The sequence below is a fragment of the Sarcophilus harrisii genome, chromosome 4 (assembly GCF_902635505.1).
Source record: "Sarcophilus harrisii chromosome 4, mSarHar1.11, whole genome shotgun sequence".
NCBI lineage: Eukaryota > Metazoa > Chordata > Mammalia > Dasyuromorphia > Dasyuridae > Sarcophilus > Sarcophilus harrisii.
Genome location: NC_045429.1, coordinates 338,491,668 through 338,519,436, shown reverse-complemented (window position 1 = coordinate 338,519,436; position 27,769 = coordinate 338,491,668). Strand labels below are relative to the sequence as shown.

The window sequence follows — 27,769 nt, the reverse complement described above, 5'->3', positions numbered from 1 at the left end:
AGTTATATTACCATTTAACATATAGACAAAGACAAGGCAAGAACCTGCATCTAGCTTTATCTGTGTATGTTGTCTAGGATAGTACACTGTACCGGCAAATGCTTAACATGTTTGTTGAATGATTATGTATTTATATCCTCTATAGTTTACTTCTATGTAGATCCCTCTGGAGAAAAGGAATCTGTGAAATGCAGTGGTATCCTCCTTTTTTGGTGATGTTGGCAGAAAACTAACATGGGCAGCCAGAGTAGGAACCCTTTGCAGGTGCTTATTCTTTGGGGCTTTCTTGGGGAGCCATAAGGCAATTTGTTTTTAACCAACATAACTCCAGTGTACAGCCTGGCCTTATTCTTTAGGATAGCCCCATCTACAAAAGGCAGAGCTTATGATAAAGAATGGAGCAGCTTGCTAGAGATACTAGAATGCCCAATTCTTTTCAGTTAAAAAATCAGAAGACCTAGGGACATTCTTTGAATCTGAGATGGGAACCCCAGCTTTTAGGAAAACACTTAAACCACTAAAGATTATGCAAATTTACACAAAATACTTTGGCTTTGTTAGCAACAAGGAGAGGTTAACGTCCACAACATTTACATTTATTCTGTCACACATAGTGGATAAATTAGGATCAAAATCAACACAATTTTAAATAACATTTCCTGAAAAAATAAAATTAAGTTAAAATGCACCATAAAGCCCAGCAGATACAAGATCATCCCACAATTGCACATATGTAACTGAAGACAAAGCTTTTTCAAGAGTTTTTAAATTTCAAAGGCTTGTCTAGAAAATTGAACATTCACAACTTTGGACAGTTATGTACTGGTATTCACCACAATCTTATTGAAAAAAAAAAAAGTGGAATAAAAAGACAAAAGTGATAATAAATCTTAAATAGGGCTGTTCTAGAATTAACTATTAAGTTCTTCCCACTTCACTCTTGGGAACAATCACTAGTAGACAAGCATCAACACCCACAATGGGAGAGGCTGGTTGTCAACATATCTGAGATTTAAAACCTTCCCTGAAGGGAGAAGAAAACTAGGTCAGTCTTTATTTCTCTAGGTAATTCTCCTGAATTAAGGAAAAATTGATACTGGTTATGCATATGTATTTTTATACATATAAGTCTGACCTGGCATGGGGGTTCCTGACATAATAGTTCAAAAACAGGTGTGCCTTTGAAAAAATCAGGTTCAAATAAATCCCTAGGGATCCAAGAGTCTTGCTAAAAAAGGATGGCAGATAGAAGAAAACACAAAAGGCAAGAGAGTATCTATCATGGCACACAAACTGGCAAAACATTTTTGCCCTTTCGGATTTAGGGTTTGATTTCTACAAAAAAAGATGCTTCCAAGCAGCTTCATTTAAAATAAAAACAAAGAAATACAAAACATGGTTAACTCCCTGACAGCCCTGCCTGAATTTGCCTGAAGGTATAATTTTTCTTATTGCATTCATAGGCTTAGAACAGAGAAAAGATACAGAAACTTCTGGCATCTCTCTTTGGGAGAAATAATGGTCACAAGGGAGCCTGGCCAAAGCCATTCAAACCTGCTTTAAGAAAAAAAAAAAAAACCAACATGATAAAATATCTAGCATTCCTATGGTGCTTTAGTTTGGCAAAGAGCTTCACAAATATCTCATTTGACCCTTATAACAACCCAGGAAGATAAGTGCTGTTATCCCTATTTTTACAGAAGAAAAAATTGAGGCAGACAGAGGTTAAGTGACTTGTTCAGTCACACAGCAAGTAAATGGGAGGCTTTGAATTCAAGTCTTCCTGACTTTCAATGCAGTCCTCTATTATGTCTATCCAACTGTCCCCTGCTTACCCCCAAAAAGGGGGACAGGGGTGAGGAGTGAAAAAAATTAAAAAGAAAAGTGAGCTATATATATACAGATCTACAGTTTCAGATAGAGTTATCTTTTTTCTGTTCAACTGTGTATATGGTAGTGTTCATCTTATTGGAAGTTGGTCAAGTCCAAAATAAAAAAGTCTCTCATTTGAGCAGCAAAATGTTGGGCTTAATTTCTCCCCACATAAGCAGGAATACATCTTTGCCAACCTTATTGTCATTGCCAAAGGATGAATGTACTCCTGCTTGCTAAGTTTCTGATGATATCTGTGGGTCAATAGAGCAGCTGGGAAGGCAAAATTGCCTTGGAAGTGCACGCCCACATATGCACCCAAACACAGGCAGGTGGTCATGTATGAGGATAGGGCATTTCTGACAAGGGGCTTTCAAATGTGAATTTCTAAGGTGCTAAGTATGGGTGACAGATTTTAGAGGCACTGGGACTGGCCACCTATGTAAAGCTTAGGGAGAACCTGTCAGCCAGCTGCTTCTTCCTCCAACTAACTCCCTCAGCCTCATGTAGTAAAGTGGTAACTCATCCCCAGAGAGAGGCACTGGATGGGGCAAGGGCCTGCTCATCAAAAGGCATCTTTGATGTTCTTGAGCTGCCGGACAGCCAGGTCCACAGGGAGGCTGAATTTGAGGCTGCTCAAGCGGCTGAGCAGATTGAGGGCACTTTCAAAGCCTGTGTGCGCCATGTAACTCCACGGCTGGTAGTGTGGCTCAATAAGTGCTCCGGATTTGCAGATCAGGTTGACCCAAGATACCAAACGCTGCTCGTTCAGAGCCATGCATACCAAAGCCTTCAATTCTGAGTCTGCACTGCGCTTAAAAGGGTTATGTTCGGTCAGCACCACATGGATAGCAGTCAGCAAGCTTTGTTTGGGCGTCACCACAGTACCCCCTGTCACAGGCAGCCCAAAGGACTGGGACAACTTTCGAGCTGGGGATTCCACAAAAGCTCGGCCATTCTTGGTGTTGTAGTATTTCACAAAGAGCTCCCAGGGGTGCATGGTCTGAGGAGCGGAGGAGAGGGACGGGAGCAAGCAAGCAATGGGTGCCATCACAAGACTCATCCCGGGCGAGGGGGCATACAATCCGTGGGCCAGCAAGTCTCGCATGGCAATGGTCAGCTCTTTTCGCACTGCCACCGTTAACTCATCTTTACCCCCAAGGGGGACGTCCTGAAGGCTGCTACTGCTGATGACATGATCGCTCATTTGGTTGCGCAGAGCTAGCTGTCTCACCCTGTCCACTGAGATCTCCAGCCTTTTCAGCAGAGGAGAGTAGTCCCTATCAGCCTGGTCCCTTTGCCATAGGGTCCGGGGGATCTGGCCAGCAGTGCAGCCAAACTGACTTACTGCGAAGATCTGGAGCACAGCCAGCGCTCGCCGCATCAAGTGCAGCCCCGTCTCTCGGATCTTCCTTGCCTCTTCGGCGTTCACTGAGGAAACAAACAACCGCCTGTCAGTGGGAGGCACCTTTTTCCACATGGAGACACCCCTCCCTTCCCCCAGATACGATGAAGAGCTGCCGAGGAAGAGGTCACACTCACCTTTTTTATTGCCAGGAGGTAGCCGAGTACCCACCCTAGAGGGGCCATTTCCTGGCTTTCCGGACGTTCTGCACTCACAGTGTTCACCTCCTGTCTGCAGGGGGCTTCCCACTTCATCTGTAATACAAAGTCACAAGGAGAAGACACTGACTTACTAGCCTTTCTAAGGAATGGGGCTGGATAGTGATCATTCATTAAATGATAATGGGCCAGTCATGGTGCTCCATGCTCACATGGATGTGGAATTGCGATTCTGAGATGCCTTCGCCTTCTATCTCAAGCCACTGACCTTGGATAAAATTAATGAACATTTCCAGGTCTCGGATCTGGGTTTTCAGCTGTTCTACCAACTGCTCCTTCACTCGGGCAGGGTTGACTATCTGAGCCACAGCTGCATCCACACGTTGCCGGAGCTCTTCAGGAGACAATGAACTGATGTCTTCATTCAGATTCATGTCCAACTTCTTGATTAGTTCGTCTATGATCACCTGCATGAGACCGAAAGTAAGGACAGTCCCCTCACTCACAGTTTGAAATGGAGCTCCACAAGGGGGAGACATACCAGACCAGCTGATTAACAAAGTCTCCAGACCTTCCTATCTCATTTGTAGTCTCTCTGTCATATAAGGCCACTCTATAAGCACAGCACAGCCTACAGAGGCTGTTAATGAGGTTTCACAATATCACCATGAATGCACAAGAATGATGTAAATACCACCATAAAGTCACATATTCTCCACCCTCATTTGGAAAATCATTAAATTATCTGCCACTGTGTTTTTTTTGGTAACATATTTTTGTAAAACCAGATAATGACATGAGACAGGATATTCCAAATGTCTCAGCATAAACTTATTCTGATTTCTTCAAATTTTTGGTCACCAAGAGTTCCAGGTGATTAGAGGAAAAAAAATCAGTTAATAGTGAGGACTATGTGGCAAATTTTAGAGAAAAATAAGCAGGCCACTGAAGAGAACCTGCTGGAAATTTATTCTACGTTTCTAGAACTCTGGCTGTCATATGAATTTTTTGGAGCAGGAAGGAAAGGGAAAAATTACTGTTTCCAATTATGCAAAAATATGTGCATATAATCTTACAAAATAATTTTAAATAATATTACCTTAAAGACATAGGTAGGAAGATAAAATTAAAGATAAAGGAAGATAGGTACATACTCATATATAATTTGAACTACAGTTCTATAGACATGTATATGTATATAAAGAATATCATAGATTTACTATGTTTATCATGCTATATATAATAAAAACTGTTTTTAATTCCTAAAAAACTGACTAGTGGAAGAAAGAGGTAACCCAAAAAGAGGACTAGGAAGAACCAGTTGAAACAACTCCAGCAAAGATCAAGTCCTAACAGCCTGAGGTGGGGAATGGGAGTGGAGACCACCAGAAGAACCTCCAGGATCTGCTTACCCGCTGTCTTTCCAAGACCATGGACTGTGGTAGAGAGTCATAGTTGCCCTCCTGGTAGGCAAAGGTTTCCAGGTCATCTAATTGAGTCTTGAGCTGAATGATGAGTTCTCGCTGCTTCTCTCTCTGAGCTTCTACAAGCTCCTGTTTTTCCTGTTCACTCTATAAAATAAGGAAATAGAATTCTTATGTTGAACACGAAAAGGACTAGTGCAGGGGACACTGTGCGTTCTTCTCTCCCTGGTAGGAGCCTTTTATTCTAGTTGCTTCATCCAAACTGGTCTATCAGGGCTGCACCAACTGTTTGATATCTCCGCCAACAAAGCTTACTGGGTCTTGGGTATGAGCAACCTCCCCAGCAGAAAAGCTCATACTTTCTTCAGGCAACATTACCACTTTTGGACTTTCTACCTCATACCCACCTCTCCAGGAGTCTTGGGAAAAAGAAAAAACAACAACTCAGTACTAGGCAAATAGAGAAAATCATTCAAATTTGATTCCTTATCACCCTTCTAATGGGCTCCCCCCATGGCTGCCACCATGTTTAGTTTCTAGAAGTTATTCTTTCTACTCCTAGCTGTCTGGGGAAGAGAATGAACCACTGCTTTGCCCCTTATTCAACCTAGCTAAAGTTTCAGCATTTTGAAAAGAAAATTTCTAGATATCCAAGAGGAAATAAAACAAAAATATCCCCCCCCCCAAAAAAAAGAGAGATAGAGAGGTTATAGAGCCTAGATATCTCATCTCAATAAAATTATAATATAGTCAGTCACTGAATGACTGGCATTAATCTGAGGTGGCCCATTACTTCTTTCTTCTCCCTCCTTCAAAAAATCTTGTCTAGGTTCACATCACATAATATCCCTCTTGCTTAGTTTCTGAGATGTTCCCACTCTAACTCCCAGCAACCTGGGAAGGAGGAAAAGATGTAACGCCACTGTCATTCTTCTCCATTCACTGTCAAGTGTGGCAATGCATAGGTAGGGTACTAACAGCTCATCCTAGATTAAGAATGAAATGTTTGTACTTCTCTAAGGAAAATAGTAAGAGAAAAACATGTATCAACAGATACAGAGAGATTGTGTCACTGTCTTTTCCATTCTTCCAAACCCAGAGGCTTTTTTTGAATTCCCTTTTTGCTAGAAGCTATTCCCAGTCCTCTTTAATTTTAGTGCCTTCCTTCCAAGATTTTCTCCAGTTTATAGAGTATCTATCCATCCATCTATAGTTAGTTTTACATAGCTCTTTACATATCATCTACTCCATTACAGTGAGCATTTTGAGATTAAGGATTACCTTTTACTCTAGCACATGGCATATAGTAAGTGCCTAATAAATGTTTATTGACCATCATATCAAGGTAAGAAATTAACAGTGATCTCTTCTTCCATTCTCTGGCATTCAGTGCACCGACACGAGTTGTAGAACCAAATACTAATAAATGAGGGTTAAGGCAGCACAGAGTAAACTGCTAGTTAACAATCTCTAGGCTTCAAACATCTTTCCTTGGCACTTCCCACACCCAATTTTCAGCTTCCAGTTTATGCATAGAATTATTTTTTAAATCCATAGTTAAATCTTAAAAGAATTTAACTCTTTGAAAATTAGAACTGGACAAGTGGAAGCCAGTAAGCTATGAGACCAAGAAATAACAAAACAGAATATAAACAATGAAAAAATTGAATGTGAAACATAAAAAAAAAACAACACATAGGGAAAATAGAAATAGAAAAATATCCACTGATTATCTCCTCAAAGAGATACTTTAGGGAAAACATATTAAGAATATCACTGCCAAACTTCAAAAACCCCAGATCAAAGAGAAAATCTTGCAAGATACAAGGAAAAAATAATTGAAGTATGCAAATATACTGGAGCTACAACAAATAAAATTATACAGACTTAGCAGCCATAATAAAAGACTGCAGGTCCTAGAATCACACATACTGGGCAATCAAAAGAATTGGGCTGCAGCAAAAATATCACATCCAGCAAAATTATTTATAATATTTAATGAAAAAAAAAAAAGGAACATTCAAACTTGCAGATTTTCAGGACTTTTTTTCAACTAAACCCAAACTCAATAGAAAATATAACATATAAGAACCAATGTCAAAGATCAATTTCAAGGAACATAGACAAATTATTTATGTTTTTTACATGGAAATGTATACCATATGTTTAAGACTGACATCTGCAATAGGGTAGCTCAAAAGAAAGATTGGGGCAAAATTAAGGTTTAATTATGTTATTTTTTTTAAAAATGAGGTTCAGAGGCAGCAAAGTGGCACAGTGGATAGAGCATCAGTCCTGAAGTCAGGAGGACCTGAGTTCAAATCTGGTCTCAGACACTTAACACTTCCTAGCTGTGTGACCCTGGGCAAGTCACTTAACTCCAGTTGCTTCAGGAAAAAAAAAAAGGAGGTTCAGAGGAAGAATAAGACAGGCATTAGAAGGGGCCGAGGGCTCAAAATTCTGAAAACCTGCTCACATTGGGAATGGGTTAAATAGGCAACACTATATGTATATTATGAAGGGTATAGTATCCTCCAAAATCTATAAGAAAATAAAGGAGAGGGATGAATGGAGAAGGAAGCAAAGGGTGGGAGAAGACAAGGAAGGGATCCACAGGTGGGGGAAGGCTAAGTAATACCAAGGCAAGTTAAAGAGTAAAATTAAAGCAAAATGTTAGCAGGGATAGGAAAGATGTGTGTATGTGTATATGTGTGTGTGTATGTATTTATGTATGTATATATAAATATACTCTTACCGAAATATTACCTTTTTGAGGGAGGTGGGGGGGGAGGGAAAAAGGAGAAAAAAAGAATAAAGTAAAAAAAAAAAAGTTCATAGTAAAGAACAAAAGAAAAATTTAGAAGAAAGTAGAGAAAAGATGGACACTCAAGAATATAACTTCTACTATTATATATACTTTCTTGAACTGGTAACGTTCATTGTTATATATTTTTGAATCCTACCTGTTTTTCTGGGTACAAGACAATATTCTGTTTTGTTTCATTTTCCTTTTTTTTAAAAATAAAATTGTTTTTTTAATTTATAATTAAGACTTCTAATTTATTATAGAGAGCATAAAGCTATCAGAAAAACCATACTTAAAAAAAAAAAAAGATAAAAATCACAGGGAATTTTAAGCCTTTATTTTTAGTTTGTCCACAAGAGTATAGAATATAGCCTTAAAGTGACACTTACCAATCCCTGAAATTGCAAGGCATGAGAAAGAACAAAGGCAAAAACATTAATGTCATGATATTTTATAAACACTTTATTGTTTTTGATTTGCTCTAAATAAAAGTCCCACAGTCTCTTCTCTAGAAATAGTGAATATAGCCTAGTGAAATCACAACCGTGTCAACTATGAATCTGATCACAGATTCTTGTTAGTTTTGAACTCTGGCCATGAAAAGTTGTCTAACCAGCCACAGGGGAGAAGGGGGAAGTTTCTTTTTTAATGTGTCCTAATTCTGCAGATAAAAGAAAAGAAAACAAGTGTGCATGAGAGTATCTGCAGAAAACTCTCTCCTACAGGGCAAAAACAATATGGTATTTACTGGAATGGAGGCAAACATAACAAGTTAGCCACAGAATAAGCTATAACTAACACTAAAAAATGTGGCAAGTAGAAAACAATGTCCATACTCCCTGTCCTGCCCTGCCTCCTCCCGTCTCCTTCCTGCCCCTGTCCCCCTCCTCCCAGTATGAAGATGTAGGAAATCAGGATAAAAAGCATTCTAAATAATATCTAGTAAAGCAGTCAATTACATCCTCCACCACAGGGTACCATGATGACATTTAAAACTGGAAAGGAAGCTCAGGGGCATCTGGCCCATTTTACTTATGAGGAAACTCAGGCCCAGAGAGATGAAGGCACCTAAGTGGCTCTGTCCACTGGTCTTTCCACTGCATTTTAAAGCTTCCCTGTATACAAGTTCAGTCACTTGAAAAAGGATTTGAGAAAGTGAATGATAATGACAGAGTTTTGAAATTTTAAAAAATTCTACACTCATTTCCTAAAGCAGATACAAATAAGTACAAAAATTGTATCAGATGCAGATGGCCCATTTGATGCTGATGCTCCTGGAACAAGATCTGATCGATTTATTGCCCTTGTGTTCAGAAAGGGAGGCTTTCTTGTGTCAATCAGGGCCCAAAAAGCTTGGGTGAGGGGAGGGAATGGCTCCCTCTCAAAATTTTTTTCATTTTTCCCCCAGAGGCTATGAAGAGGGGGAGAGGAGAGTGGGAGAGCAAATAGGAGATTCAACTTTGGCAGATTTCAGATTAAAAGAAGTGGGTCAACATTCTTTGCTGATAAGAAGCTTCCAGGACTTCACTTTCAGGTGGGAAAAAAGCCACATGTGGGAGTGTGTATGTGACTTAACAGCAAACTAAAACAATGCCTAGGGATACAGAAACCGCAGCATATCAAGCTGTGTATACCTTGGGCCATCCCTGAAAGGAAGTTTTCTGTGGTAAAGAACACAAAGTTAGATTATTTCACGAATTGGCTTATCACCAACCAAAGGGAGCTCAACTTACAATTGATTGTGCCATTGGGAGGGTAAGGAGAAGGGGAGGGAAAGAGAGAAGGAGGAAACTTAAAAGTGCCTAAATCAATCAAGATTTGAGTTTTAGTGGTTAGACCCTTTTACATAAAATCTTAAACCAGAGAGACAGGATTTAAGATTAAATGTCTTCCAGATCTTTCGAGGAAGCCATAGACAGGCTTCATCCAGATTCTCTGGATGGGTAATCCCAAGCCTTTATGCATTTTGTCCTTGCATCAAGTCAGTGTTGGACTGGCCTGGGCAATGACCTACACTTCTGGGAGGGAGGGCAACAGCGGGCACACCATCCCAATAAGTCATGGAGCCACTTACAGTCAGAGAGGCCCAGGAAGGCCTTTGGAGATGATAGTGTTCCCTGCAGGTTTCATCAGCCTGGGGAACTGCAGGTGTAGGGATTCCTGGCACTAAAGCAAACTCACTTGGCTATGACTCACTAGGCAGGTGGAGGGAGTTGCCTGAAGGGCACAATGGGTCCCTGCTGGAGTCAGGGGCACAAGGGTTCACATCTCTTTGGGCAAGTCCCTTTCTCACCCTTCCTGAGCCTCAGTTCCTTATCTGTAAAGTGAGGGGGGGAGCAGATGGCATCTAAGGATGCTTCCAGATGTAAAGCTGGATCCTAAGGGATTCCTAGCGTCAGCGGAGGGGACTGGAACATGGATCTATCGCTGCTGAGTCTGACCTCTCGGCCAGGGTCACCTTCAGGCTCCAAGGTCTCCACCCTGTTCCCCCCCACCCTTGTCCCTTTCAGAGTGGTTACCCTCCCCCCCCAGTCTCTATTCGGGGGGGAGGGGGCGTCCTTCTGCTGCTTGGCCTGAGCCGTCTCTCCACCCGTGCCCCACGTTGTCCCACTGCCAGGCCTTTCTCTAGGCTAGGGCCACCTCCGAGGGCTCCGGCCCCTCTCTCTCCATCAGTTCCCAGAACCGCCCCAGGCCCAAGGCCGCGGGCGGGCCTCACCGGCTCGTTGGGCCGCAATCCCCGCGGGCTCTCGCGCGGCCTGTCTCCGTCTGCCTCCTCCGAGTGAGGGTTCCCGGGGGCGCCCCAGCCCAGCACGTGCGGGCAGCCGCGGAAAGCGAAGTCCTCGAGCTCGCGCAGCAGGCGCTGCTGTTCCGCAGGGGGGCCGCGCACCACCTGCCGCAGGCGGAACTGAACCTGCGCGAAGTGCGAGGACAGCGCGAGCAGCGCCGAGTCCAGCCGCCGCCGCTCGGCCCGCAGCCGCCGCAGAGCCCGGCCCGGGGATTCGGGGGGCGAGGAGAGGCCGGAGCCCGCGCACCCCTCGGAGCCGTCCTCCTCCTCACCCAGCGCCGCCCGCGCCTCGGCCACCGCGCCCACCGGCGCCCACCGGATCGCCTCGCACGGGGGAGGCGTCGCCTCCGCCTCCTCCCCTTCGGCCTCCGCTTTGGGCTCCGCGGCCACGGCTCCGGCCACCGCTGTCGCCGACATCGCCGCCACTGCAGCCATCTTCCCGGAAGCGCGTCCAGTCAACCGCGCCCCCCGCTGCCATGGCAACGCCGCGCGCAAGAGCCGGGGGGGGCGGGACCATGGGCGTCATCGAGACTGGGCGTTCTTCCCAGACCCGGAGAAGTAGCGCCGCGAGCCGGGCGGGGGCTTTCTTAGCACCTCGTCTTGCTTTGGCACTACCGCTTTACTTCACACTCTCCTATAGCCACTTCAGATAGCCCCCTCCCTGCCTCACTCTGCAGAAGTGGAGTCTGCGAGTGTACATAATATTGCATTTAACTTTAAACTTTTCTGACACATGTTAATATTATGGAACTTTTTTCCCGTTCTATAACAAAATTACTAAGAATTGCTCTCTGGGGAAAGAAAGGTGCCATGGGAAATGTAAGCGACGTTAAAATATATCAAAAGTTTTATTTTAGAAAATAGATGTTTGTACATTATCCAATATACTTGCCATCTAGGGGAGGGCGTGGGGGAAGGGAGGGAAAATTACAGCACAAGGTTTTGTAAGGGCTAATGTTAATTGTCCATGCGTATGTTTTGAAAAATAAAAAGCTTTAATAAAAAAAAGACGCTTGGTGAATTTCGGATGGTGCTGCGTGGGAGGGGTCGGGAGAGAGACCCAGTCTATCTTTTTTCCCCCGCGGTGGTAGGGCTGCCTTTAGAAAGAGCAAAAGGGATTACCCCTCCTCCCTCCACCCCTATCTGAAACCCCTACCCCACAGGCGCCTGGCCCCTGGGGTCCCTCGTCTGCCCTTCCCAGGGCCAAATAAGGAGCACCAGCTGTCGGGGGCGGCACCTGGCTCTAAAGATAGCCGGGGAGAGGGGGAAGGAGCTGTATTCAGCCACCCGAAACACGCCGCCAGAAGCGCCATGACACGGTGAGTGCCCTTGGGTCATTCGGCCGGGTTCTCTTCTTTATGTTCTTGTCTCCCGAGGTCTCTGGTGTCCCAGCCCGGAACGCTAGGACTCGGTCTCAGTGAGCCCAAGACTCCAAGATCGCATCGTGGAGGCTGGAGGGGGAGAGAGAAGCAGAGAATCCCCTTGAAAGCTCTGGCCTCTGGGGTTGGCACACATTTCCCTCTCCCGCTTGATCACTTTCCGGGCGGGGAGATTGAGCTCTCCCTCACACTCCCTCATCATGCCTGCCCCCTTCCCTCCTCCTCTCCAGACAGCACGCGCGGACCCTGTGGTATGACCGCCCCAAGTATGTGTTCATGGAGTTTTGTGTAGAGGACAGCACTGATGTCCAAGTGCTGCTGGAGGACCACCGGGTTGTTTTCAGGTAACCCCCCCCCCACACACACACACACACTTTGGGACAGGGTCTCTCCTACAAGGTCTTTCTTCTCCATTCCCTCTCCCTGCCCTTTGTCTTGCCAGCTGCAGGAATGCTGAGGGTGTGGAGATGTACAACGAGATCGAGTTTTATGCCAAGGTGAACTCCAAGGTAAGGGGGCTGGGGGGCGTGGTGAATGACAGACGCGGGGGGAGGGGGACGCCTTCTTTTTAGAACAAAGAGGAGCCCTCCCCCTCCAACTTGAGTCTGCTTGCCCCTAGGACTCTCAGGATAAAAGATCGAGCCGCTCAATCACGTGCTTCGTGAGAAAATGGAAGGAGAAAGTAGCTTGGCCTCGGCTCACCAAAGAAGATATAAAGGTGAGTGGGTCTGGGGCAGAAAAGATGTCGGCCTTAAGTTCATTCCTGAAGCTTTTAACTAAGAAATCGAGGGACTACAATTTAAGGCACCTACCCACCGGGCCCTGAGGGGAGTCGCTTTGCGTGTGAGGTGGGTCCTGAACTTACGTCTTCCAGGATCGAGGCCCAGATAAACAAGTAAAAGAAAGATACAGAAAAGACAAAGGGATGTGACAGGGAGGAAGGCGCTTAACAACTGAGGTGATCAGGAAGGCTTTAGATGGAGGGAACCATTTGAGTTGAGGATTGAAGGAAGAGAGAGAGAGGGGGGTGGGGGGAGGGAAGGGGAAGGGAGAAAGGGAGAGGGAGAGGGAAAGGGAGAGAAAGAAATAAGAAGGAAGAGCATTTGGAGGTGGTAAAGTGGGGTTAACCTAGAGAGGCAGTATGAAAGGGGCTGTCTGAGAAGAGTAACTTAATTGGAATGCAGTGTGAAGAAGAGAAAGCCTGGAAAGGCACATTTCAAACAGACTTTGAAGGGCTTGAAAGGCTTTATCTTAGAGGCCATAGTGATTAAAGCTTTTTTCAATAATTAAACATTTAAGTATCTACTATGTGCTAATTATTGTACTATCACTAATCACTGCTCCCTCTCAGAGATCTATTCCTTCTAACAAAGAATTAAAAACAAGAAAAAGACAAGAAATAAGCAAAATTCATCAATACATAGGAAAAAATATGATATCCTATGCAATGTTTCACGGATCACTGTACTCTCAGACCCTTCAAACTCTCCTTTCCCTCCACCATAGAGAGGTATCTTCTCATAAATCTTTGAGACCACCCTTGTTCTTTATAATCTTGAAAGATTCTTTTGTGGCTATTTTTTTCATTTACAGTCATGTAGTCATTGTATATAATGTTCTCCATCAGTTCATGTCTTTCCATGCTTCTCTGAACTTTTTTCTTTCAGCACATTTTCTTAATTAGTCTTGTAATTTGAGCTTGGCCTCATCAAGGTTCTTCAGTCACCAGTCATTTATTGATAAATTTAATGGTCATTTCTCAATCCTCTCACTCTTGACCTCTCCCCAGCCTTTGTCTGGACTGAATTGGCCTGGTGGTTCACATTCAGATTGGAATGAAAAAAGATATTTGTAATTCATCTGACAGTTATGAAAAAAGTTTACTTAGCCATAATATGGCAAGGATAGTCAGCAAGAATGCTGCTTTGACTCAGTTTTGAGTGCAGGTTCCCTAAGAACACATTTGCCATGGTGGCATATCAAATATCATATTTGAGAGAGGAGCACTCAATTCTTTTCTATTTTTAATTTAATTTTAAATCACCAGCCACCTACCTCAGTGGTTTGAGCCTTAATCCCCTGGACCAATTAAATATTTAAGACAGTTTCAACACTAAAGAAAAAATTCTTTTATTTATCCTATTTTCCAAGTATATATAAAATCTTTTCGTTCATTTTTAATAATTTTGAGTTCCAAATTTTTTCCCATACTCAATTCTTTTTTTTTAGCCTGCAATGGTAAATGTTGCTCTTATAATTATGATATTCTCCCAGCTATCAACTTTAAGTTGTACAGACTGTTCCTGATCCCCATGTATAGAACTTTCTTACCTTTGTCTCTTAAAATCTTAGCATCTTCAAAAACTCAGCTCAAGAGCCACTTCCTCCTGTATGAGACCTTCCCTGATATTCCTCGTTGTATTTACTTTGTTATTTCTTATGGTGGAATATAAATTCTTTGTACAATTTTGGATTTTTTTGGTATCCTCAAGACCTTACAGGTTGCCTACTACCTAGTAGACTCTTAATGCTTATTGAGTGACTTTGAGTATTTCTTTCCTCTTGTAGCCAGTGTGGCTATCTGTGGACTTTGATAATTGGAGAGACTGGGAAGGGGATGAAGAGGTGGAGCTAGCTCAGGTGGAACATTATGCAGAGGTGAGAGATGCCAGTTTTATGTCCCCGAGTTTCTCTTTTCCCGTCATTTGCTTTGCATAAATTCTGTCTAGTTTGCTGTCATATAGGGTTTTGCTTGGTCTCTTTGATCAATGATATCTAGATATCCATTCTTCCTGTGATTTTCTCCATCTCCTTTCCAGCTCTTAAAGAAAGCCAGTGCAAAGGGACCTCCCCCTGCCATGGATGACCTGGACGTAAGTGGAACAGATAAGACTAACTTATGAGACTCTGGTCATTACTGGTTATTTTCTAATTATTGCACCTGACGCTATGTTCCCCTGTGAAGCCTGCTTTCTCTAGTTCCAGTTTCTTTCCAGACAGCAAAGAGAAAGCTGATTAAATGGGTTTTCTCCTTGTTTCTATGGGTATGCCCAGCAGGCCTTTTTCCTTCCTGTCCCATTGGGTATATAAATACAAATGCCTTTTCTCTTCCCTAACTCAACATTAGCTTCTGTTCTTTTCTAGGATGAGTCCAGTGGTGAAGACACAACAGGTAATTTCTCTTGTGAAAAAAACGAGTAGGGATCTAGAAACCATTACCTTTAAAATTTTTGGATCTTGTCTCTCTGGCTGTATTATGGGCATTATAGTGAAACAATCCTGGGACTTGGGTTTACCTCTACCTTTGACATTTATCCTCCCGGCAAGCCTTTTTTCTCTTAGGTTGTCCACCATATATGTGATTTAGGCTACCGTTTCTGAAATGGGCCTTTGGTGACTTCCTATTATCAGTTTTTAATTTCTGGATTTTGGCCTGTCATAGGAGTTCTCATGTTTGTGTATATAACAAGGGAAAAGGCAAAGAGGAAGTAGACTTCAATAAAACTTTTGTAATTTTTTTTTTTTTTTAATTAGGAACATAAGCAACGTTACAGAAGAGAATGAACATGCTGTCATCTTCCCTCCCTATTTTCTTTGTAAACCTATGTACATTTTTGAATAATTGTATCATGTATTTTTTTTAACTTAACATGATTTCACATACACCATTTGCATGTTTCAATATACAATACATAATTATCATATAAGGGACCGAACATTGAATTTAAAACCAAAAGATCTTGAAGTCCCAGATCTAACATTAACTAGCAGGATGACCAAAGGCAACTCACTCAACATTTATAAGCCTGTTTGGTCATCTGTAAAATGGGGTAACAATACATTTCCTGTGTCACTAGACTGAAGAAAGTGCCCTATAAAGTGCTATCTAAATGCAAACTACTGGTATATTAGTGTCCATAGTCTATTGAATCATTCCCCTATTGTTGGCTATTGAGGCTGTTTCCAATTTTATAACCAATACTATGACAATTTTTATAAAATAACTTTTTAAAAAATTATTTCCTTGGGGTATATTCCCCAAAGGAGAGATATGTGCCATTTTATAACTCTGCTTTTAACAATCCATTTCTCTTTAATGCCTAAAATTCAGGTTTTCAACCTGAGGTAATTTTCCCTCTCCCTAGTTGGGGGAGAAGAACAACAGTTCTAAGGCCACATTCACAGAATGACCTTCCTTGTTGCCTTTGGGTACGTGACAAAACAAATCCCTGGGAAGCTGGGAACCAGCCTTCATTTAATCAATAACTTTGTCTTCTGGCTTACACTTGTAATAACAATGTGCCCATGGATATTTCAGTTCTTCCAGTATTATTTATTGTAAACAAAAACTGCAGACTTAAATTGTCCAAGCAGTCTAGGAACTGAGTCTTAAAAGTATCCCTTTCCCATTATTACACATGTATAGCACGTTTGCTGTTTAGGATAGAGCGTCATATTTTTATGATGATCCTCTTTTGCATTTAGCTGGGCTAGTCCTCAGACAGCAGGTAAAGTTTATTTCTGGGGACATACTTGAAGCCTTCCCAGATCTGCCAAAATGTTTACTCATTGCTTTAAGGGGAAAAAAAAAAAAGGATCACCTCTATATCACTACCAACATCTCTTTCAAAAGTGGGTTGCTGTGGTTTCTGCTTAGGTTTCATTTTAATTTCAATGAACCCAGAACATGATGTGGTTGACAGTGAGAAGCATTTGTAGAAATTCATTTGAATGGTGTTCATAACTTTGGCCATAGTCAGATGGTGATCTACTTCTGAGAAAAGGAATGCTTATTTTTTCAAATGAGAAAATGTGAAGGATAGGAAAAGAGTCAAAGAAATTGGATACTTTTTTTCAAAGGAAACACTTTCAGGAAGCGTCAGTAATATCAAGAATCCTGGCAGAAGCTAGGTTTCACCAAGACACCACAGTTCAGGAAGGGCACTGGTAAGCAGGATATTGTCCAAAGAGAATGACAGTGAAGAGTCCATGTCATATGAGGATAGTTGAATGAACTGAAGATGTTTAGCCTGGAGAAGATAAAAAAAAAAAAATGGGAGGAGGAGAATGATATATGATGGCTGAGTTCAAATTTTGGAAGAGCTGTCACATAAAAGATTAGATTTTTTTGTTTAGCCCAAGAAGCCAGAACCAGAAACGCCAGATGGAAGTTACAGAGTGGAGGGTCTCAGGAGTGTGTCCTCAACAAGAGACTGGATAACCACTTTTCTGATGTATTATAGTAGAGATTCCTTTTTGGGCACAATTTAGACTAGATGGCCACTAAGAGAAGCTCCCCTTCAAGTTAGGCCCCTAGGTGTTGTAAGTATTTAAAGATAGGAGACCAAAATGCAAATCCTGCCTGACACTTAACTAGATCTCAAGCAAGTCACTTGGCCTTAGTCAACTTCACTTTCTTTAAAAAGCTATGTTAAGGCTTGTAACACTTTGGCACCACTTGGTAAATTATACTGGGAGAGAGCTGGATTCAAATTTAACTCATCTATTTATTACCTGCTACTTATTAGGTGGAGCCAGTACAGATCCTGCCCCTTTTCCTCAACTTAAAAAAAAAAAAAAGAAAAAAGAAAAAGTGGGTACCAAATTGCTTCTAAAGTCTCTTCAAGCTCCAAATCCTAAAATGCTATGAACTTGAGCTAAGAATAGCTCTTTGCTGAAAAGTGACCCCAAGGGACACCAGGGCTAGATACTTTTTGCCTTATTTTCTTACCTTATATTTTCTAACTACAGTCTAACAAAAAAAAAAAAAAAATTCTTGAACTTAATAAAGAAAATCCAACAATTATACTTCCAGTGAAAAATACTGCTGCTCTACCACCCTTTTCTTCATCTTTTGCTTTTTTTTTTTTAATAATAGAGGCAGCTAAGTGATACAGTGGACAGAATCCTGAGACCCGAGATCAGCAAGAGCTGGAGTTCAAATTCAGTCTTGCTGTCTGACTTTGGGAAAATCATTTAACTTACCTGCTTCAATATCCTTATCTATAAAACAGGGATAATAGTACCCACCTCCTCCGGTTGTTGGGAGGAAGTGCTCTGCAGACCTTAAAGTGCTATATAAACGCCGTTATTATTTAAGACACATGGTGTTCCCTGTTCATATTTTAGGCTCTAATAATAGCTGATTTGCTCAGGATGCCTTATGCAGCGTAAGACTTCCAGTTTTATTTACTGCACTCGGACTTTTGGGACACTGGGCACAACCTGAGACCGATGATACCCCACCATGAGGCCCAGTCTTACCTCTGACATCATCAGATCAGGCCTTTACAAATTGTCATAGTCGTCATCCTCTTCGTGTTTTCTTTTCAATGGATTTGAGGATTCGGCGGGGGTGCTCTGGGAGGAGGAGGACGAGGAAGAGGAAGACGATGACGAGGATGACGACGAGGACACCATATTGGTCGTGATGAGGATATTCTTGGACCCGATGAGGGAGGGGTTAATCAGGACGTTCTGCACGGCGGGCGTCGCGGGCATCGCGGCCTTCACCGCTGGGCTCTGCGACGCCGGGATCTGCACCGTGAACCTCTGGCCAGCCAGAGACAGCGGGGTCGCAACGTCGGCAGCCACGGCCACTGCGGGCGCGGACGAGGGAGCGCCCAGGGTTGGGGTGCCGGGCCTGCTGCTGACTGCGCCCACGCTCAGCCGGGGCACCGTGATTCTTCCCGCCTGGGCCGGCATCTTTTTGGGCAAGGACTTCAGCCGGTAATTGGGCGCTGTTAAGCAATAGCGGTCCGGCGGTAACCGGGGGCCCGAGTAGGGTTTGATCAGCGGCAACGGGGTCTGGTTCTTCTGCCGGGCAATATCTAACAGGAAATCCCTCGGCGGCGGCGCCGTGAACGACTGGTCGGCCCGGCACTGGATGGCCAGCCGCACATCGTCCGCATCCACCGCCGGTTTCTTGGCGTGGCTCGAGTAAATCTTGGCGTCGTCCAAAATCGTGGTGACGTAGCGGAAGGCGAACTCCAGCATCTGGTTGATAACCCTTGGTTCGTACTCTGTAATGCCCATATCCTTCAGAATTTGAGCCATCACTTGGGCATCTTTTGGCGTGCTCTTGGGGGACGCCATCTTGCCCGGCTCCATGATTTCCGGTGTGCGCACTTCACTTCCGGTTTCCGAGAGCTACGCCAAAGGTTACTAAACGACCGGGAGGGAAGAATCCCCGATTTCCGTTTTCGTTAATTCTGGCCCACGCCGCCTACCGTCCGAAATCCCTTTCCAAACACTCTACCGCCGCAGAGGAAAGAAACACAGGTCCTACCTAGGGCTTGAGCTCCGTTTTTGTCGGGTCCTTCACTTTAGCATTCCCAACCTTCAGGGAGTCAGCGACCATGACCTTCCGGTGCCAGCGGGACAGCTATGCTCGAGAGGTGAGACCTGAGGCTAGGGACTCGAGATCGAGGGGGCTGGGAGGGCAGGAGCGCGGGGACTCGGCCGGCAGGCCCCGCCTTACGGCCCTCCCCTTGCTCCGCAGTTCAGCACCACAGTGCTTTCTTGCCGCCCCGCGGAGCTGCAGACGGAAGGGACGGGCAATAGCAAGAACAAGGAGAAGTTAAGCGGCTACCACGTGGTCTTGGAAGATACCCTGCTCTTCCCTGAGGGCGGGGGCCAGGTACGAGGCCCCGCCCTAGTTCTCCGGCCCTGCCCCCAGCTCGCCAACCACCCTACCGCACACTAGGCCCCGCCTCTTCTTTCAAGCCACTCCTCCCTGGAATCCCGCCCTTTACGTAGGCCACGCCCTTGTCTTGGCCCCAACCTGCCCCTGTGCCCACCCCGGTGCTTCAGTTTAGCTTCTCTTTGGGTTCTACCCCTAGAGGGCAGAAGAGAGTGCTCAATGTACTGGGTGGGTCCCTCTTTAGTAGTGGAGGAAGGGACTTTCCCAGAGAGAGCCCAGACTTAGAAGTCAAGTCCTCGGGCTTTAAACGCATGGCTCTTCTAGCATCCCTCGGGTCCTGTCTCATTCCCAAGGCCCGATCCCTTGCACTGGGAAATGCTCAAGTCTAACAGATGCCCTCCTCTCCCTGCCTTGGATCACTGCCTGTAAAAGGAGGGGGTTAGGCTAGATGGGGGGTTCTTAACCTTTTTTGTGTCTTGGACTCTTGTGGCAGTGTGATAAAGCCGGTAGAGCCCTTGTCGAAATGACGTTTTTAATTTCATAACGTAGATACAGCTTTGCTAATTATCTTGAATATAATTATCAGAGTGGTAAAAACAAACAAACAAAAAAAAAGCACACGGGCTCCAGTTTTAAGAATCCCTGACCTAGGCCTCTTTCACTCCTAAATCTTTGAATCCACCATCCTCCAGTTCAGCCCCACAGATTTGAGAATGGCAGATAGAGTCACCCTATGTGAAGCGTTTTGTGCATATGTGGATGTGTTAGTTCTTATTGTTAAAGAGCCAGCCTTGCATCCAGGTCAAGCCTTCTTCCTGAGGCATATTGTGGCACCCCAGACTCAACCTCTGTGACTGTAGGTTACTTTCTCTAATTTGCAGAGAATGGGCTGGTGTGAGGAAGTTCCTTACACTGTTATGCCAATGCTGTAGGTCCACTTCCTATTCCTGACCTCCTTAAGTACAGAGTAAGCTATAAGGCGAGAATGTACAACGATCAAGTATGGAAGGCTTGGTTCTTCTCAGTGGTTCCATGATTCAAAGCAATCCCAATAGACTTTGGATAGAAAATGCCATCTGTATCGAGAAAAAGAACTAAGGAAATGGAATGTAAATCAACACATGCTATGTTCACTTTTTTCTGTTTTTTTATTTCTCCCATGATTTTTCCTTTTTGCTCTGATTTTTCTCTCCCAACATGATTTATAAAGCAATGTGTGTTAAAATCAATTTAAAAAATGAAAAAAAAAAGTAAGCTGTAAGAAGGGAAAGATGAATAAATCCTCTCCCTCTTCCCCAGCTATCAGAATCAGCTTAAAACAGAATAGTCAAAGTCTATTAGATCCATTACAACCTCCATATTTGATCTCTGACTCTTAGGAACTTCAGATTATAGCATTATTTCACATCTCTCTTCTCCTCCCCCCAAAAAAACTCCAAACCATACTAAGTTTCAAAGAATCAGAGATTAGAGTTGAAAGTAATATCAGAAGTAATTTCATACCAGTATATAGGGAGAGCATTCAAACTCAGGTCCTCTGACAGTAGAGCTAGCAGTGTTCATTCCTGCGCTTGTTTCCAGATACATCCTATTTTTCAAATCAATGTGTACTTTTTAATTCCTAAATTGCTTCTTAAATATGAACTACTGCTTTATCCTTCCTTTCCTAAATCCATAGTAGAAACCTTTTCCCCCCAGCCCGATGACCGAGGTTCTATTGACAACATCCCAGTGCTTAGAGTGACCCGCCGGGGACCTGAAGCTGAGCATTTCTTGCTTACTCCCCTGACACCTGGGAACCAGGTCCAAGTGCAGCTGGATTGGGAGCGGAGGTTTGACCACATGCAGCAGCATTCAGGTATGTAGGGAATGGAAGTGGAGAAAAAATGTAGCCTCATTGCTGGGAATTCCGTCTGGATGATAATATCACCTTGACTATCCTTATAGCCAAGCATTTATGTAGAGAGACCTGTGCCTGAATCTGAGAGTTTTTGTATGTCACTGTTTTCTTATTTCCCTTTCTCCTTACCTCTCTCTTGATATCCAGGACAGCATCTCATCACAGCTGTGGCTGATCACCTGTTTGGGTTGAAGACAACATCATGGTGAGTAAAAAATTGGACTAACTACTAAAAATTTAAAAGTTATATGAAAACCATAACTTTGAACATTATTAGTACAATCAACTAAACCAGCTTAGCCAATGTTTACATTTAAATTAATTTCAACACATAAAATGCCTTAATATTTTTCAATCAGTTCCTATTACAAAGGAATGCTTGTCAGAATTCTTTTGCCATTTTCCCCCTTTCATTTTTGTTCTTATTTAGTCATTTTTACAGAAATCATGATAAACTGATTAGAGAGAGCTTCTAATTGAGCAAGACTTTTTCTTAGTTTTTCTAAATAATTTTTTTTTAAAAAGGGGGAAAAAATTTGAGGAAGAGTAGGATTCAGGTTGTATGAACCCGGCTGGATAATTCACTGAACCATTCAGTACTATTAGCAATTCTTCAAGGACTCAGTTATAAAAAAGGTGCCACTCTCTGTTGATAGAAGGAATTTTCTCATTCTTGAGTTCTTTATTCCACTTGTCTAGTCCCTATCCCTAATTAGAGATGCCTCATGGGATAGTGGCCAGAGGGTTATTCTTGGAGTCAGAATGATCTGCATTCATGCCCTGTTTCTGACATATATTAGCTCTATGACCTTGGGAAAGTCAATTTACTTCTCATTGTCCCAGTCAGATCCTCAGTCTCAGAACAGTTCCCAGTCTGCATTGGTGGAGAGAGTTTTCTCACTCAAGAGTTCTATCACACTGCTGAAATTATAGGTTAAAAAAGTGTACTTTTAGTGTACATTTCATCTTATTGTTCTTGGTGTTTTTTTTTTGTTTTTTTTGTTTTTTTGCAATTTTATAGTTGACTATGTGATACAGATCATTGACTTCTCTAGCTTTCTCTTAACAGATACCTAGAGAGATAGGGGCAAGAGAAAGGGGAATTTTCTGGAATGGAATACTGCTTATCATTTGCTCAGTCCTCTTCTGTTAGCTCAGAAGATAGGATAAGGTAATATTTCTATGTCAGAGGATGGACAGGGGAAGAGAATTTTTCTAATCCAGTTATTTGAGTCTGATGGACTCACTGTCTTTCAGGGCATCTGTAATTTTTTTTTTCTTCAGTGTTGTGATAGTTGCATTTCACCATAATTGGATTTCTTTGCAAGTGTATGTATTTACAAACATTATTCTGCAGTGGTAGCCCTAGGCTTCACCAGACTGCCAAAGTGAGACTGGTGATGGAAGAGAGATTAAGAACCCCTCATGCTCTAGTTCTATAAGCTGCCAATCTCATATATTTCATTCTCATCCCATGAACCCCACTCTCTCTGGTTAGGGAGTTAGGACGCTTTCGGAGTACAATCGAGCTGGATAGCCCCATGGTCTTACCAGAACAGATAGTTGCTATCGAGCAGAGTGTCAATGAGAAGATCCGAAATCGGCTCCCTGTGACTGTGAAAGAACTGAGCCCGGATGATCCTGAAGTGGAGAAGGTAAAATCTGTTGGGAAGACGTAGCCAATGATAACTTCAGTATCTAAAGGGTTCTTTTAAAGAAACTTTTAGAAGCTCAGACATACCTGTCCATCCCAGGTAAGGGGCCGGGGTTTGCCAGATGACCATGTAGGACCTATCCGTGTCATCACCATTGAGGGTGTCGACTCCAATATGTGCTGTGGAACTCACGTGGGAAACCTCAGTGATCTGCAGGTGAGTAGGGGGAAGGGAAAGTTGGGGTTGCAGAAAGGGCCAGAGGTGCAGGATAGGTCTGAGACGGAGGCAGGAGAGAGTAGAGGCTCAAAAATCTTGAAATTCTTTTGGCAAAGAAGCCCAGTATCTGGTGAGATACTGGTGAGATACAGTATGTCTCACCACTTATACTGGAGAAGTCTGTAGGCAAAGTGCATGCAGTAAGTCCCATAAAAGAATTCTTTGTACAACCCCTATCCCCCCCCCCACCCCCACCCCCATTCACTTATTCTGGAGAGGCAATATGAGCCTAGCTTGCTCTTCGAACTCACTTCACAAATGTCTTCCAAACCTTATCCAGGTCATTAAGATCCTTGGTACCGAGAAGGGGAAAAAGAACAAGACGAACCTGGTATTTCTAGCAGGGAACCGGGTACTGAAGTGGATGGAGAGAAGTCATGGAGCAGAAAAGGCCCTAACTGCATTACTCAAGTAGGTGCCTGTCTTTTCCTTCTTGTGGATTTGTTGAGTGATGTTAGGGAAATGCCTCAGTTTCCCCATCAGCAACATGAGGAATATACCTCTTTGCTTTCTCAGTAAAAGGATCAGATGAGCTAGTGGCTATGGGAGTGCTCTTGAAGGTGGGATTCTTGGCAGAACAGCCTGGTGGAAGGAGTGCTGGGCTTAGAGTCAAGACCACCTGCCTGAGACACTTAACAGCTATGTGGCCCTGGGCAAATAACATAACCTCTCTGAACCTGAGTTTCCAATAGTAATAGCATCTACTTCAGAGAATTGTTAGAAGAATTAAATGAGACAGTGAATGCAAAGTTCTTGGCAAATCTTAATGCATCATACAAATGGCCAGTCCTTGCCCCCAGTTGTCTTGTGAATAAGTGACCTTCCACCCCCAGCTTTAATCCTGTTGCTGGTGTCTCTCTGCTATGCTCAACAATAATCTGTGGTCCTCAGTCTTGGGAGGAGGAACCATTATTTGAAGCCAGATATCACTGGGTCCCAGCGGCTCATCCTCTAGGAATTGGGGTGGGGAATCAGAGGATGGGTTTCCAGATTTCTGTGTCTCTCAAGGTGCGGAGTGGAAGAACATGCTGAGGCTGTTCAGAAACTGCAGAACTCAGCCAAGCTGCTCCAGAAGGTGACTTACCCTAGAACCCTAAGGAGGGGAGGCTGTAGTGGAGATAGATTCTGTCCTACAGTGGCTTTCTCTTGGGCTTGGGTTGGGAGAATTTAAGTAATCTAGGCTTGGCCCTGATTTTTGCAGCTGCTTCATGGGGTTGAGTCCCTAGGTATATGGATTGGTGGCCGGAGGTAAGGGAACTGGGGGAGGTGAGGTGGTGGGGACCTACTGTGTGTTATCTCCTTTCCTCTATGTTACTCCCTGCACTGACCTTGCTAACTTATAGTATCATTTTCAGAACAACCTGAATCTGCTCAGAGACCTGGCCGTTCTCACCGCCCACAGCCTTAGGAACAACTCAGATAGGGAAGGAGTGATTGTATTACACAGGTGAGGATTCAGAAACTGGCAGCAGCGATGAGGAGGAGGGCTGGAGAGGGGAGATAGACTGGTGCCCCGCATTGCTGCTGTGGGCAGCAGCCTAAAGACACTGGAAAGATAAATCTGGACTTAAATATTCGAGTTCTTTATGATATTATAAAACCTAAGAGAAGGAGGAGAGGTGTCAGATGCCTGACTTTATTTGGACAGGGTGATGAGCTTGTCTCTGGAATCTTCTTCCCTCTCTTCATGGCCCCATAATCAATGCTACCATCCAGAAAACCCCAGTTGTCCCAGGAAAACTGGGCCCCAAATTTTTATCTGCCAAGGTTAGGGAGCAACCACATGCTCTCTCTCTCGCCTCTAGTATACTTTTCCTTCTTGGGGGAGTCTGAGGTTTTATGTGCCATGGACAGTTACCCTTGGGGAGCAGATAGCTCTGAACAGCCTGCTCTCCCTGGTCTCTGACCCCAACCTTGCTCTAATGCCCTATGTAAGCAAACTTTGGATATGGCATGTGGTAGAGATAATGCTGGATCTGAAGTCTGAGGACTTTGATTCAGATCCTGTGTCTTCACCTTACCAATTGGGAAAGTCATTTAGCCTCTCTAGGCCTCCTTATCTGTAAAATGTTCTAGACATCTCAGTGGTCCTATCCGTCTCTAGATATAAATGGTTTTTTGTTGTAGGAAAGATGGCGACTCTGAGTTTATGAACATCATTGCCAATGAAATTGGAATAGAGGTGAGACTATATGAGGTACCCCTCTTTACCCTCCTCCCTTCACCCCAGGGACCTTCTCTCCTTATATTTGGCTCTCTAGTCTAAACACAACCTGTTAACTTCTTCCAAGATCAGACTGTGACATAATTTTTGAGTAATAGCCAGGCCTTTTGCCCTTCCCACCTCTGTTTCAGGTGACTTCTATGGAATGAAGTTACAGTGTCACACTTCGTCATTTAAATGGCTCTAAGCTCTTGTGGCCCCCCATGTCTTCCAACTGCTTTCAGAGCATTTCTCCTTGTATTATGCATTATGGACAGATGAAGATCTTTCTTCTTTGCTCAGGGAATTTGATTCTAAAACTTTAGGGAATATCCACCCTTGATAGGAGGAATAGTTTTGGGAATAGATAGATTTTGTATCACAGGGTATGTAGGACTCATTCATCCCTCCATCTTTCTTCTAGGATACCCTTCTCTTCTTAACTGTGGGGGATGAGAAAGGTGCTGGGCTCTTCTTACTTGCAGGGCCAGTTGAGGCAGTGGATATGCTGGGACCCAGGTAAGACCACAAGAAAGTCTTCCATTCTGGTCAACAAACATTTATTAAACATGTATGAATACTAGGCACTGGGGACAGGTTAAGAGACAGAAACAGAACAATCTCTGACCTCAAGAAGCTTACATTCTACTGAAGGGAGGCAGCATATGTACAGATCAGCAAGTAGAAATCTGTAGTAAGTGCTTTGGGGGCTAAGAAGAAGCCACTCAGAGCTGGAGCTGAGAATCATTCTAGAGAAATAAGCTGATTTAGAGGCATGGAAATAGAAAGGACAGTATAGAGGAAGTGAAGGAGAAAGAGGAGTGCAGGATGCCTCCAGGTTGTGAACCTCGATGGCCAACTGCAAGGGTGGGAAGTGGAGGTGGGGGTGGGGATGCGGTAGAAGAAGAGATTGTAGCTTCCATTTTGGACTTATGGAACTCATGAGATACTGAGATGATGTTTGGCAAAGTTAGTTACAAGGGAGGTTCAGGAAAAGGCAAGGCCTGGCTATAAAGAGATTTTAAAGCTACTCGAATAGAGATCTTAATTGGGAGCTCACCAGGAGAGAGGTTACACCCAGAAGAGTAGTGGACCTGGGGCAGAACCATGGGGTGCACTTGGCCAATGGGCAGGACATAGAAGGTGACTGAGTGGAGGAGAAGGGAAGGTCAGGCAGATAGGAGAATCTGGAGAAAGTGGGATCATGAAAACCTGGGAAGCAGGGAATACTTAGCAAGACAAGGAAGTCAACAGCTCAGGTGCCGAAGAGACTTCAAGAAGAAAGATAACTGGGAAAAAGGCCACTGGACTCAGCCATTAGGAGATCATTAATTACTTTGGAAAGAACAATTTCAGTTGAATAATGGGATCATAAATTGCACTGATTGCAGGAAGTTGAAAAGTGAAGGAATGAGTGAAAAAGAACTTAATATACTTACCATGAGTCAATATTGTGCTAAGTGCTGAGAGTACCAATGGAAAAGGGAGGCAGCACTTCTGAGGAGCTTCATTTTCATTCTCCTTAGGGGAGACCCCCCATCTAGGACACATGGGCTTCAGGGCAGCGGCGCTTAGGGGGAAGCAGCAAGGCATGTGGCAAGGCCCAGTGGTCTCCCAGTGTCCTTGCCAATAGGGTCTGATTGGTAATGCCTCGTGTGCCGAAGTAATGCAATTAGCCATGTCCCTGACCTCTCTACTGTGGAGAAATGGGCAGTGGGCTTGAGGCTCAGAGTGGGGCGCAAATTTGGGGTAAGCTCCAGGATGGAGGGAGCATCTGACAGTGCTGGGAAATAGGTCCCACCTTGGGATCTCAGGCTGAAGAAATAGAAGCAGTGAGTGCAGACAACTTTTTCCAGGTATTTGGATATAAAAGAGAGAAAAAGAACAGTTATGAATACAATTATGAGATTCCCCCTAAGTAGTAAAGGGGGACTCAAGAACTGTGTTCTTTCTAGTATTCTTCCTGAATGGGCTTGTTGTCTCTGATGTTATCCATTGGTTTTCAGGGTAGCTGAATTGCTGCAAGGTAAAGGAGCTGGGAAGAAAGGCCGCTTTCAGGGCAAGGCTACCAAACTTAGCCGGCGGGCAGAGGTGCAGGCCCTTCTCCACGACTATCTCAACAGTCAGAGTGCTGAAGAATAGCAACTCCTGCCCTTGTGTCTTTCCCGAGCATTTCCTTAGCACTAGACAGCATGTGGCCATGGAAATAATTTGCTTTCTTCTAGACAATAAAATGATTTTATTGGAATGTGAATCTTATGCTA

The 27,769-nt window shown here is 43.8% G+C and overlaps 3 protein-coding genes across 6 annotated transcripts; 1 reads left to right on the top strand and 2 right to left on the bottom strand.

The window, feature by feature from the left end:
• Nucleotides 1-574: 574 nt before the first annotated feature.
• On the bottom strand, nt 575-10,902 carry RUNDC1 (RUN domain containing 1). Its single transcript, XM_031966337.1, has 5 exons — nt 10,382-10,902; nt 4,848-5,006; nt 3,704-3,902; nt 3,415-3,531; nt 575-3,303 (listed from the first exon to the last, which is right to left on the bottom strand). The coding sequence occupies exons 1-5, from the start codon at nt 10,883-10,885 to the stop codon at nt 2,438-2,440; spliced, it is 1,845 nt and encodes a 614-aa protein (XP_031822197.1). The 5' UTR covers nt 10,886-10,902; the 3' UTR covers nt 575-2,437.
• LOC100915609 (putative protein PTGES3L) lies at nt 10,866-27,769 on the top strand. Of its 4 annotated transcripts, XM_031966339.1 has the most exons (18): nt 11,253-11,269; nt 11,614-11,769; nt 12,060-12,173; nt 12,272-12,338; nt 12,449-12,547; nt 14,398-14,487; nt 14,649-14,702; nt 19,331-19,468; nt 21,170-21,329; nt 21,519-21,576; nt 22,870-23,026; nt 23,126-23,242; nt 23,583-23,713; nt 24,311-24,377; nt 24,658-24,749; nt 25,430-25,484; nt 25,930-26,024; nt 27,512-27,769. In XM_031966339.1, coding segments are annotated over exons 1-18 (1,788 nt in total). In that variant the 5' UTR covers nt 11,253-11,267; the 3' UTR covers nt 27,648-27,769. The 4 variants fall into 4 exon arrangements, with proteins under 4 accessions (XP_031822198.1, XP_012403704.2, XP_031822199.1 ...); XM_012548249.3 differs by lacking the exons at nt 11,253-11,269; nt 11,614-11,769; nt 12,060-12,173; ... (2 more) ...; nt 14,398-14,487; nt 14,649-14,702 and adding an exon at nt 18,961-19,226; XM_031966338.1 differs by lacking the exons at nt 19,331-19,468; nt 21,170-21,329; nt 21,519-21,576; ... (6 more) ...; nt 25,930-26,024; nt 27,512-27,769 and adding exons at nt 14,974-15,001; nt 17,708-17,784 and having other exon boundaries at nt 10,866-11,269.
• On the bottom strand, nt 15,367-18,961 carry TAF9 (TATA-box binding protein associated factor 9). The gene is made up of 2 exons (XM_031966340.1): nt 18,094-18,961; nt 15,367-16,859 (listed from the first exon to the last, which is right to left on the bottom strand). The coding sequence occupies exon 1, from the start codon at nt 18,937-18,939 to the stop codon at nt 18,118-18,120; it is 822 nt and encodes a 273-aa protein (XP_031822200.1). The 5' UTR covers nt 18,940-18,961; the 3' UTR covers nt 15,367-16,859; nt 18,094-18,117.

Coding starts and splice junctions, on each gene's coding strand:
- RUNDC1 (XM_031966337.1), bottom strand. CDS start 10,885: ATGGCTGCAGTGGCGGCGATGTCGGCGACAGCGGTGGCCGGAGCCGTG. Junction 3,532..3,703: donor GTTCATTAATTTTATCCAAG/GTCAGTGGCTTG, acceptor TTTGTATTACAG/ATGAAGTGGGAAGCCCCCTG. Junction 3,304..3,414: donor ACCTCCTGGCAATAAAAAAG/GTGAGTGTGACC, acceptor TTGTTTCCTCAG/TGAACGCCGAAGAGGCAAGG.
- LOC100915609 (XM_031966339.1), top strand. Junction 21,577..22,869: donor GGGTTGAAGACAACATCATG/GTGAGTAAAAAA, acceptor CTCTCTGGTTAG/GGAGTTAGGACGCTTTCGGA. Junction 23,243..23,582: donor GAAACCTCAGTGATCTGCAG/GTGAGTAGGGGG, acceptor AACCTTATCCAG/GTCATTAAGATCCTTGGTAC.
- TAF9 (XM_031966340.1), bottom strand. CDS start 18,939: ATGGAGCCGGGCAAGATGGCGTCCCCCAAGAGCACGCCAAAAGATGCC.